At 45.4% G+C, this 12,417-nt stretch overlaps 2 protein-coding genes across 5 annotated transcripts in view; both read left to right on the top strand.

Moving 5' to 3' along the window:
- The window catches only part of LOC144828247 (sulfite oxidase-like), a 393,607-nt gene that overhangs the window by 346,006 nt on the left and 35,184 nt on the right, over positions 1-12,417 (top strand). The gene's annotated exons all lie outside the window — the stretch shown is intronic.
- SUOX (sulfite oxidase) lies at positions 7,932-9,734 on the top strand. Its single transcript, XM_078658363.1, has one exon. The coding sequence runs from the start codon at positions 8,014-8,016 to the stop codon at positions 9,415-9,417; it is 1,404 nt and encodes a 467-aa protein (XP_078514489.1). The 5' UTR covers positions 7,932-8,013; the 3' UTR covers positions 9,418-9,734.

Genomic DNA, 12,417 nt, shown 5'->3' with positions numbered 1-12,417 from the left:
CACTGAAGATGGACCCTGGGGTTCCCTACTGCTGGGCCAGATCAGGGGGCTTGTCTAGGATACCTCACTCAGCTTAAGAGGCAGCACCTAAATCCTGTCACTCCCAGTGGCATAAGTTCCTGACTAGGCCCTCCCGCCTAAATCTCCTGCGTGGGTTCCCCAGGTCAGTGATGCCCCAACTGACTAGAAAAAGTTCCCACCCTTGCTTAAGTATGCCCAGGTCAGGTGACCACTCTCTAAGGCGGCAAAAATAAGCTCCGCCTTTCTTCTGGAAGGTTCCAGGAGCTTCCCCACTCTACCTATGGACAGGGGATGGCAGGCTGGCATTGCAACAATGTTTGGGGATCCAGCCAGCTCCTGGCAACTAGGGTGCTACACTAAAAGACCACGCTGCAGTAGCAGGGGCCAGTGGCAGCCATGTTTAAAGTAGAGAGCACCTGCACCCTAGCATGGATTAGCCATGAAAAGGTGCCTGAAGACCTAAGGGCCAACAAAAAGAAGGTGGGAAAAATGAGGCAAGGGCGAAAAAAAACAGGGAGAGACCACCCTTGGGCTGACAGGTCTAACAGCAATACAGACCCTTTACAAGCCAAAGCGCTAGATGTTTTATTGCTTGTCTTGTTTATGGTCCAGCAATGCCTTGCAGTGGGCACTAATAAAGGTTATTTGTCAGGTGTTTCAGCTTTTTTGTGTTTGCCGGACCAACCGGCTTTCTTTAGAACACCTTTTGTAATGCAGTTTATTAAAGGTTAGATGCACATGCTCCCTCCCAAACCGTTTGTGATGCCACAGTGGAACCGTAACTTGGTCTTGACGTTTCTCATGTGTGCCCTTCGAGCTGCTAAACAGCTGCTTGTTGCTTCTTCTGATGTTAAAGGCTGTCTTCCTTATTGCACTTACTTCAGCTCGTTACGAGAGTGAACTTCAGCCACTATATATGTTCAACTGTCCTACACCATCTTTTTTCCAGGGAAACTGGTGCTGAGTACTTAGGCAGACTTCTTGTCAAAAGTCGTGACTCCATTCCACATTGAGCAATCCATCACTCTTCCAGCTTTCTTTGCCTCTCTTTATTCCTCAAAAGAGGAGTGACTCAATCGGTCTGACCCCAGAAGTTTTTACATTAATCATACCAAGGATCATTGCCGTAAAGATCGACTTTTTATGCAGTTCTTCGGGGCGAAGCAAGGGAAGGCTATGCAGAAGAGGACCCTGTTGAGGGCAAGTCCTCTGCCTTAAGATATTCTATGTTCTGGCCAAAAATAACTTTAGTTTCTGGAAGGACTGAGAGCCCATTCTACTATAGTTGAGGCTGCTATCACTGTGTGGGCATGGGGAATGCCTGTCCTTCACATCTGCCAGGGAGGGACATGGTTGGTGCGTACGGTCATAGAGCACTGAACATCTTGCGCGTTCAGTCCTGCAGAACTTTTTTGTTTGAGGCCACTGCACAAACCCTCCCCTTTGAGAGGTACGGCCTTGGCATACATTTTAAATGTGAGGAATCTGTGATTAGAAGCATCCATCATAAGAGCAAGTTAATTACCTCTGTAAGGCTCTTTCTAGTGGATACTCTGTCTAACCGTAGATTCCTTACCACCCTCCACCTCCCTGTTCTGTTGAGTGACCTCTAAAAGGGTACTAATTAAGTGATGTGCACACTGGTACTGACAATTGTTTCATGCTCCGTGCATGGGGGTGTGAAAAGTCAACCAAGAAACTGATGTTAGCACACAAGGGTAGTGTTTATATACAGCTCCGGTCCATCATTTCCAGGGTGATACGAAGCCAGCTCGTAGCCACATGGTGCCACCCAGCGGCACATGCAGGTGCCATGCTGAGGAAAGGTTTTCTGGATCCAGTCTGGCTCCCAGGGGTGTTCTAGCTGAGGAATCTGCAGTCACATAAACTTTTCATCAGAAAGAGTGTTACAGAAGGTAAGTAACTTTATTCTTCTAATCTTTGGCCCAATCCTGTGTACCGTTGTGTGTTGAGGAGGTTTACGTTAAGGCAGTGTCCCCCTGGGTTCCATTTGCTTGGTGCTGAACAAGCTGCAGGCATTTCTCCGTTTGCACCCAACATCAGTAGTACCTCCTGTGTCAATATTGAAGGGAACACAGGAAGTACTGCTGCCCTGTGTTAGAACCTGATTGCAAAATAAAAAGCATTTTGGATCTGAAGCGTACCTGCTTGGTCTCAGTTTCCTTGGCATTCTGCTAAGTAGCCTTTTCTATAGCAGTTGCATTGAACTTATTAGAAGTGTAGATTTTTCATGACAAGACCTAAAAATGTAGGATTTTTAAGCAGTGACAATGGTAGGAGTATAATGTTCAAAGATTTTACGTTGTGCAAAATATGTACATAAATTTACAGTCTTCCAGAACAAGCAATGTTTAATGCGACACAATCTGCGCCATCTCTGTTAACTCTGCCACAAAAGACCAATCTGTGTAATTATTAACTTTCTCTCCATATCTAAATCTTTTTTCTCCTGCTATCTTATCACATGGAAGTTTATGTTGAAGTAAAATGTTTATTTTGCGTCAAACTTTGTCTTGCTCTGACTCATTTCACTGACAATTGCAACATAGCTACCTGGCGTGCCACCCATTAAGTAACTACATAGAACTCCTATAAGAAATTGGGATACTACTCGACGTGGGTGTAAGTACCCATTTCAAGTAATAATCACAGCCCTTGTCAGGGTGACCCTCTAAAGTAACTAACTAAACCTGGGAACAACCCCCCTGGTAGCGATGGCACAGAGCAGACCAACTTACCTCACAGGTAATGTGTACAGTATTTATGCAGTACAAAAACAGTAATAATGTTGAAATGCAAAACAATAAAGATCCCAAAATGAAAAATAAAAGAAAATCCAATAAACAAAATGACACCAAAATCACCAAAATCCAATAAGCAGAGCCAGAGATAATTTTAAACGTTTTATGTAGAAATAGCGCCAATAAGCACTAAGTGCCAGTGATAGTCAATGAAATACATAAAAAGTGATGGGAGGAATGCTGACAGGAAGTCCAGCGACTGACAATCGGTCGTGGTAGCATTCCAACCCATTGTTCTTTTGCCCACCTCTGTTTGGCCTAGCCAAATGAAAATATGCGCCAATAGGAGCAGTCCAACCCAGACTACCAGGTCAGGTCCTTTCTGAACCTGGACATTGCTTGTGGTCAATGCTCAAGATCTTTAACCTTAGGGGTAGAATTATGAAACTGTCCTAATCAAAAATTATGTTTAGAAAAAGTAAACAATACAGCCTGTACGTTAGAGGACCTGTGTGAAGCTCCTTAAGCTTGCACTTAAGAGAGAGTGCAATCATTGTTAACAAGTCACCCGTACGTCTGCCAGAAGATGAAGAAATTGCAGATAAAACAAACAACTTAAATCCATCCAAATGAAAATAGTTGAACAAGTTTACTGCAGACAAATCACCTTAAATTGCATGATATAATTCAGCCAGATCCAGTCAGGTTTCTTACTATTCAGACCGGTGATATTACAATTAACAAATTCAATGTATCAATGAACTATAATATCAGGCTCGGAGAGCGCACTATCTAGGAAATAAAGCGATGGGAAGCCAAGCTCTTTGAACATAGTCAGTCATGGCTCTCCAGAAGGTTTAGCAGTTCAAACTGGTAAGATGTATTCATATTAAACTTGTGGCAAGTCACAACACAAGGGGGGTAGGGGAATTTGTTGACCAAAACTTATCATATCCGTAGTAAATCTAATGTAACTCACACAAGATGCAGTAGGTCATTTTATGCTTATGATCCGAATCTGGTGACCCAAGCAAAAATCCTGTAACTCAAGAAAAATATATATTTTAAGGACAAAGGTCCTCTCCCACCCTGAGTTGGCATGCTTTATCATCAGGCCCCTCCTCAAACCAAGAATGGAAATTCAATGGTGTGGGCTATTACTTACGACTCACACCACCGGAGGATCAGCTGAAGGAGCTCTTCGAGGTTTTTTGAGGTTTTCTTTTAGAGTTGGTCTCCCTTTGATAGCTAGGTATCGGTGGGATCAATTATGAATGCAGAGTGCAAAGTGAAAGTGAAATGCAACTAGATTAAAACTACTTTCCCGTGGACCAATAACTTTATTGGCTGTCCTCAGATAGCAGATTAAAATCAAGGGGAGTTAAACCAACCCAATCAAAAAAATGTTTAGGTCGACATGTTTCTACCCTTCTCAGGACCTTTTCGCAGGGGTCCCGGGCATTCATCAGGACAGTTAGTGTAAATCAGTGAGAAAGGTGAAAAAATGGTTTATTCACTTATACATTCCATTAAAGTGGCAATTAATAAAGTCCACTATTTTCAGGACCTAAACGAGAGTTACAGGTGTTAAACATGATCATTGTCTGATCACAAGCGTAACATGACTGACTGCATATCTGTTTGAGTTACATGGTATTTAGTGGCTCACAGTTTTCCGGACCCAGGGCCTTGACTGGAACAACATTTTTATAGGCCTCACCACCTTCTGGGGTATCTTCTTCCGTTTCAGGCACCAAACAGTATGCTACAATGGGAGAGGAGGCTCCATGAATCCAAGGTGCCTGCGCCAACACTCGGGCATCCACCCTTAAGTGGGGAAAGTCAACAACTAGGTAGTCTCTTTCAAAGCACTTAAGCCCACCCCATCCAACTCATGCTCCTCGCCATGTTGATATATTGACCAATGACTGCCACACACCGACATGCCTACGAAACCAATACATAACCTTGTTCTTCAATTGTGAATACCTTTCCCATGTTCTATCTGTTAAGTGTGGCACATTACCCAAAACTACTACACATGGTGTAATATCAGGTTGCAGATTTACCTGCAAGGGATAAAGCCGTAGCATTGTGGCTGACATGGAGGTCAACCGAATAAATATTTACAGAAGAAACCTGACAAGATGAGACAGGGCAATTAGAGAGGCTTGCAACAGAAAGAGCTGGGGAGGGTCTGAGGCGGTGGAGGATACACAGCCTTGGAGGTAGGTGAGAACAAAACGTGATGGACCAGCCACAGCATCAGAGATCTTACAAGTTAGATCACCCAGGCCCAAGCTGAAACACGCTGACATGTCCCCTCGACGTAACCCGCCCCAGGCATGACACCCCTGCTGTCTCCCATATGACAGGCTGGCTCTGGCATGGCCTTCTCCAGTGCTGTCAATGTGGCAAGTGCAAAAAGAACAATTGATGGACATAATGCAGAACAATGTCATACATTCACCCCAGTACAGAGATCTGGGCTTAAATCCATCGTTTTTTTGCTCACCATGCCATTCCAGTTTGGACCCATCCGTATGCAAATCAGTCTTGACCCTGGGCCCAATGGGAACAGTCGAGCCCGAACTGCGAGGCCAGGTCCCTCGCCTGCCCAGACGTGGGTTCCTTGCTCACTTTGCCACTGGATTCAAGCTAGCCTGGTTACCTAGAAACCGGTCCCCGGATGCTTGTTTCCGGTTCAGGGAAGACCAGGCTTGACAGTTCGGGCTGGACTGTTCCCATGAGGCACAGGGTCAAGACTGATTTGCATATAGCTTGGTCTGAACTGAGGTGGCGAAGTGAACTTAAGAATGATGATGGATTCAACCCAGATCTGTGACTGGGGGTGAGTGTCTGAAAAGTTTCAGCGCACCGTCCATCATCTCCTTGTGTTTGTCAATGTGGCAAGGGCCTTTTCAATATTGCCCAACCTTTGGTAACACTGATCAAAACAACTCTTAAGTACGCGTTCAATTTTAGGGGCTATTTTGCTCAGTGAAAGTCAAAACACTGTTTCCTCAGACTTTTTAGGGCCCCCTTTAATCCCTTTCTTCAGCTGAAAAAAAGCCTTAGCTGCCAAGGCAACTATAGCCATTGAAGGACCTACTGCCTTCTTCTGTTTGCGGACCCAGGGGCTCAGTGTCCGATAATGAATATTCGTTGATCGGATTCGCATGGTGTATATACATTGAGATTGTAAAATTGGTCTCTCTCCTACTACCCCCATCTTGAGGGCAGATGTTACATTGTGCAATGGCTTATAGCCTTACTAGTGTTAGGGGACAAAGTATTTGTGCAACATACTTCCCTGACAAGTTAAGTAGGGACTGAGAAGCGAGCAAGTAAGCCCATCTCCTCCTCGGCAATTGTGAATTTTTCATTAAGGGCCCCAATGGCTGAGGTCAAAAAGTTAATTGTAGAGTTTTTGCTAGGGGCCCAATTCTGAGACTCATTAGAGTTTTTTACAAGAAGCCATAGACTTACATTTCCCCACCCTGCATTGCTCGCCGAGTGGGAGTCAAAAGGGGGTTGCCCGGTCCACTTTCGAATGGGCACAGACAGGTTCAGTTTGGTGGTTGTGGGGGGGGGGTTCCATATGCTTTTTTTTCTTCAAAATTACTTTTCCATAATATTTAGAACACATCTGACTTCGCCATTGAACTGGATTTTTAACAACTATTAAAAATAATGTTTTAATTATTTTCCTTGCTAGTCCCATTTCCAAGATACATGATCAGTATTTAATATTGCATCTGAGTGTTTTCCTATGGAACCGCCAAACGTGCTACAACGAAAATAGCTTTGGGAGCATTTTCACTATTATCATTAAACCCTTACATGCCCTACTTTTAAATACCATGCACCCTTCCTTTATGGGCTATAACGCCTACTTAGGGGTGACCTATAAATGTGTAAAAGAAAGGTTTAGTCTTTTTAAAAAGGGTTATTTTGACTGGTCGGATTTGCATTTAACACCTGCACAGCCAGACTGCTGGTGGCAGGACTGCAGATATGTTTACATTGTAACTGTACATTGTAACTGTAGTGGATGGCACAATGGGTGCTGCAGTCCACTTGTGACAATAACTTAGAGGCCCTGGGTATACCTTGGTACCATATGCTGGGGATGTACAGGTAAATTAAATATGCAAATCAGGAGTATACCAATTTTGCCATGTTGATGGAAGGAGCACAGATACTTTACCACTGGTTAGCAGGGGTAAATTGCACAGGGTTCTATAGCCAGCAAAAATAGGGTTCAGCAAAAAGGCAAAATATTTGGGGTGACCTTGCAGAAAGGGCACAGTTTGAACAACTCCCATACATTCCGGAAATGGAACCTGACTATGTATAAATGTTGAGATATAATGGGCACCATGGATTCATTCAGCAACAGTTTTTCATTTGGAATGGTTCTAGCGTTTCTTTCATGTAAGTTGTACATTTCAGTACCTCAGATTAGCATAACATTCATAAATGTGTATATGTACAGTACATATTTTACTATGGAACAAAAATTGATAGACAGCTGCTTCTATGTCTCAGTGTTTAATAGTGATCATCATAATTCACAAGTATCTTCTAGATATGACAATAAAAAGAATCCAGTTTGCTGAAGCAACATTTGTGTGAGTAAAGACATATATAAATGGTACAAGAGCATTCAACTGTTAGTTCAAAAAGGGTACAGTCTGCATTATGACCATGCACACTCAATACGTGGGTCTTGTTCAGGGAGGAGGAAATAAAGTGTGTTTATGTATTACTTACCATTGTTATTCAAGAATTCCAGTCTTAACATGAATATTTTTCTGGATATTAAAGTAGAAACTTAGCTTACACAATTGTATTCACTACAGCAGGAAAATTCTGAGGCTTGTGAAGAACTGTTTGTTGTACTTCCTCAGGTATACTATTAGCAGCATAGTCATGAACACATTAAGTAACATCCTTGCATACCTTATGTCTGTCAAGCCTTTCTAATCATGTTACTCTTTTTTTCACACAATTATTCACTAATATTTATGGGACAGCTTCCTCTGACCATCTTATGATCTACACACTCAGGATTAGTCCTTGATTTGTATTCTCTAGAAAAATAAATTATAAAATGTTTGTTTTGCAGGAGGCTGCCCTGTCCGAGGATCAATCAAGAGAGCCAGGAGACTTGGTCTCTTTGCCCCCTAAGATCTACACCCGTGAGGAAGTGCGAAAGCACAAGACAATGGCAGATGGTGTGTGGGTGACTTACGGCCGTGACGTTTTCGACGTCACAGAGTTTGTGGAGTTGCACCCTGGTGGAAGTCACATCATGCTGGCAGCAGGGGGCTCCCTTGAGCCCTTCTGGGGCATGTATACTGTTCACAACCATGAGCATGTCTTGGAGATACTTAATGCCTACAAAGTTGGGGAGCTGAGCCCTCAAGAAGAAGTTGAGGTTGCTGCTGCTGACGTGTCGGATCCATACTCCCGGGATCCCCAGCGTCACCCTGCCATGAGGGTCAACAGTCTGAAGCCGTTCAATGGAGAACCACCCGCTGAGATCCTATCTGAGAACTTCATCACACCCAACGAGTTCTTCTTTAAGAGAAACCACATGCCAGTACCTGACATTGATGCCAGTTCATACAAACTAGAAGTTGAGGGTCCCGGGGGTCGGTCCATGGTTCTTACTCTGGCTGACCTCAAGACAAAGTTCACCAAGCACGAGGTGACAGCCACACTCCAATGTGCTGGGAACCGCCGCTCGGAGATGAACGCTATAAAGCAAGTGAAGGGTGTGGACTGGGGGATAGCAGCCATCAGCAACGCAACATGGGGCGGTGCAAAGCTCCGGGATGTGCTGCTTGGAGCAGGTTTCCAAGACGGCATGGAAGGAGCGAAACATGTGTGTTTCGAAGGGCTGGACAAAGACCTGACTGGTACAGCGTATGGTGCCTCCATTCCTTTCAACGTGGCCATTAGCCCTGAGCATGAGGTTCTGCTGGCCTATGAGATGAATGGTCAGAAGTTACAGCGTGACCATGGCTTCCCAATCCGTGTTGTTGTGCCTGGTGTGGTGGGCGCCAGAAATGTTAAATGGCTAGGCAAAGTGTCTGTGGGCCCAGATGAGAGCCAGAGCCACTGGCAGCAGAACGATTATAAAGGCTTCTCTCCTTCTGTGGACTGGGACACGGTTGACTTTAAGACATCCCCTGCCATCCAAGAAATGCCCATCCAATCAGCCATAACTGATCCAAAAAATGGCGATGTGGTGACTGGGGACCAGAAGAACATCACAGTGAAGGGCTACGCATGGAGTGGTGGTGGCCGCGAGGTGGTCCGTGTAGATGTTTCGTTGGACGGTGGTCAGTCCTGGCAAGTGGCCCACCTATCCGGGCATGAGCAGAAGGCTGGCCGTGCCTGGGCCTGGAAACTCTGGGAGCTCAGTGCCCCTCTGCCTGCCAAAGTTTCAGAGTTGAATATTATATGCAAGGCTGTAGACTCAAGCTACAATGTGCAGCCTGACACTGTTGCACCAATCTGGAATTTGAGAGGCGTGTTGAGCAACGCCTGGCACCGGGTGCATGTCACTGTGCGGAGTGATTATGGACGAGGCCCAAGACACACTGTTAATGATAAAGAGTAATGTGCTTTCCCTTATTACCACCAACAAAACTGATTCGAAATCATCTGTCTCATGAGCAAGACCAGGGACTCAATGGCGTTTGAATCTAAAGTCCCCTCTATTTTGACTTTGGTAGTTTCAAGCACTCTGACAGGCAGTGTGAGAAATGATCACTGCTGTGTGGGAGTGGGGCTCCAGGTCTCCAAACACAACATCATCCATGTGTACCAATTCCTAGCACAACCATAAATAAACCAAAGCTCTTGGGAGCAGCTGTTTACAGGGTGCAGTGTGCAAGAAGACTCACTCAGGAAGTTCTAGTGTCTTGAAATTGTCTAGTCAATGTATTCATAGTGCCTTGTACTAATTAGAATTACTTTGCTTTTACAACTACCATGCATCTCATCCAGGGCCAGCAACAGACAGTACCTGTCTCCCCACCATACTGATCTCTGCACCGTACTTTCACACTGCAATCAGTCAGGACAAACTGGCTTTCTACTATTGAGAGTTTGCCCGATCCTTGTTTTCTTTTTGGACTGAGCGCTGTACACTAAAAATGTCCTCTGGGCGCCAGGGCGCTATATATTTTAGAGGGCTTCGTTAATTACCAGTGTAATTTAATTAGTGTAGGATTAAAGCTGCCACTCTAAAGATTACATTTGATGGAATTCTTTCTCTTTTTACTCCCAGGCACTGGCTGTTTTCTTTTTGGTGCCTCACATTATTGACAGTGAAAATTGGGGAAACTTCGTTCAAGACACCTCTCCACCGCCGGACTATCGGCACCTGTTCTGTGGTACTTCCAATGGCGAGATAGGGAAAAGAGCAGTGTGTAGCCCAGCTGTCACTGGCCCCTAATCGCATTGGGATTCGCGACAGAAGTTCTTGGAAATGTTTTGTTGAGAGTTTGTGACTAGGGTCCCACTCAGAATGACCTCTTATCGATTAAACCATCCTGCTGGGATGCCATTTTATTTTTTCCCCAACATGTAAATCACACTTTCAAAGAGCCCTACTGCCCAGGCTGGATACATTAAACAACTCTTGGGGTGAAGGACAGTTAATTTCTTTCACAGGTGAGGGAGCTCAGCGATACTTTTACCATCTAGCCCTGAAAGCCGCACTGTGGGAACTGCACACAATTTTCATGTAGGCATATACATAGTTTTCTATTTCAGAGATATAAAGACCTAAATACCATGCCAGAAACTGACTTATTGAAAAATATCTGATTAAGCCATCTAGCCACAGATTCTTTAACTTTTGAATTTTCCCCCAGGCGCCCGTCCGAATCCAGACATTTTTCTTCAGTTCCTCTGCGCTCCGGGGATGACGTCGTACTGCTCTGTGATGAAGTTGACTCCTGTCATGTCAATGAAGCCATATAAGTCCCCTACGACGCGCGGATGTCAGTTTCTTCATTTCCGCGCTGTAATGCGGAGTTCCTTGGGTTGATTTTTCTCAACCAATTCGACACTTGGTGTTGGTGGAACAGTGTACCTTTGTCTAATGTGTACAGGTTTCAAACCTTGTAGGTCTTATAGCCGACATATGTCAGTCACAGACCTGCATACAATTTGTATGTGGTGTTTAGGCGAGCACCACAACGCCAAGGATTGTGGTTCCTTACCTGAAACTAAAACCCAAGTCATTGAAGGAGCGGCGTTTGAAGTTGATGGTGGCAGTGTATCTCGGTTTTCGTTGTCCCGGGAAGAGGACGTCATTCTCCAAGGAAGTCAAAAAGGTAAGTGTGAGGAAGCACTCCAGAGCCACCCTGATGCCTGCGCTATCAGTCCCAAAGAACCATTATGGATTCCTTACCTTCCGGGGTCAGATGACATCCACGGGCGAGGAGAACTCTGCTCGTCATGAAAACCGGACTCTCATCCTTCCCCACAGCTCGGACAAACACACGAGAAACGCCTCGGAGTGGCGGAGCGGAAATGACGTCCATCCAATCACATCCACAGGGAGGATCCTGGGACAGGAGAAAGATGCGGAATAGGAGACGAAGGGGGAAGCGGCCCAATCCGGAGCTGAGAGAGACCGGAGGGAGAGTGCCAGCGACAACGCAGAGAGAGCCAAGAAGAAAGATGATGCCGAAGACCCCAAGAATCCCGAGCTTTGGTGCGAGGACAGGTGGATCCCGGAGGACACGCACGAGCCGCCGCAACTCAGGAGAGTTGCGGCTGACAATGGTACGTGGCCTGGGTAGAGGTTAAAGAAAATGGGGGAGCTTGTAGCCTGCTGGGTGTAGCCGCTGCTTGCAGTCCGCTGCCTCCTGCTGCTCACCTCCCGTAGCTTCCCGAGCCAATAGGGAAGGAAACCCCATTAATGATATTAGTGCACGGGCCTTCCTCACACCCCCCTAATTTTCTTTACCCCCTTCCCTCACTGAACCCATTTCCCTTCCGCACAAACCGATCAAACAATCCTTGACGTGGTGTGGTGACAGTCTAGGTTATACAAAAGTACACTAACACTGACTGCGCCTTTTTTTGTTTTGTCTTACTTTTGAGAGAAACTTTGGGATCCATCCAGACCACCAAAGAGTGAAGAGAATTCCTACAGTGGTGAACCTATTTTGAAGACGTCCCTTACCCAGCCAAGACTGTGCTTTCTGCCTTTGCGTTGTTTTTGTTTGTTGTGTTTCTTTAACACCTACCGAAGTCCTGGATTCGGGACCTTTACAATATTGAAATAAAAATCATCTCACTATTACCCACATTCGACCTCCTTGCTTCTATTTTTACCCGTCCCTCCTGGAGTCGGTGATGTAGCCTGAGGACATTGTACAGTTTGTGGCTCCTTTTCAGGAAGAGTTGTGGCCCCTTTTCAGGAAGACACGTTGGGAGGTCAACCTGTATCAATTGGGGTACTCCTTCAGCCCATTTCCGACACCAGTGTGTTTCAGGTGGAGGAGAGCTGGTTTACAGCTCTTGGTGAAGCTAGTGGGCTGGATTCTTTGCCAGCCTCTGAGTTGCTTTCTCCCCCTAGTCTTGCCACGGGGGCAAGTTC

Source organism: Lissotriton helveticus, chromosome 1_1 (assembly GCF_964261635.1).
Source record: "Lissotriton helveticus chromosome 1_1, aLisHel1.1, whole genome shotgun sequence".
NCBI lineage: Eukaryota > Metazoa > Chordata > Amphibia > Caudata > Salamandridae > Lissotriton > Lissotriton helveticus.
Note: the sequence above shows the minus strand (reverse complement) of the source record. Positions and strands in the feature narration are given on the sequence as shown.

Bases quoted from the DNA above. Each gene is read 5' to 3' on its own strand.
- SUOX (XM_078658363.1), top strand. From the start codon at position 8,014: ATGGCAGATGGTGTGTGGGTGACTTACGGCCGTGACGTTTTCGACGTC.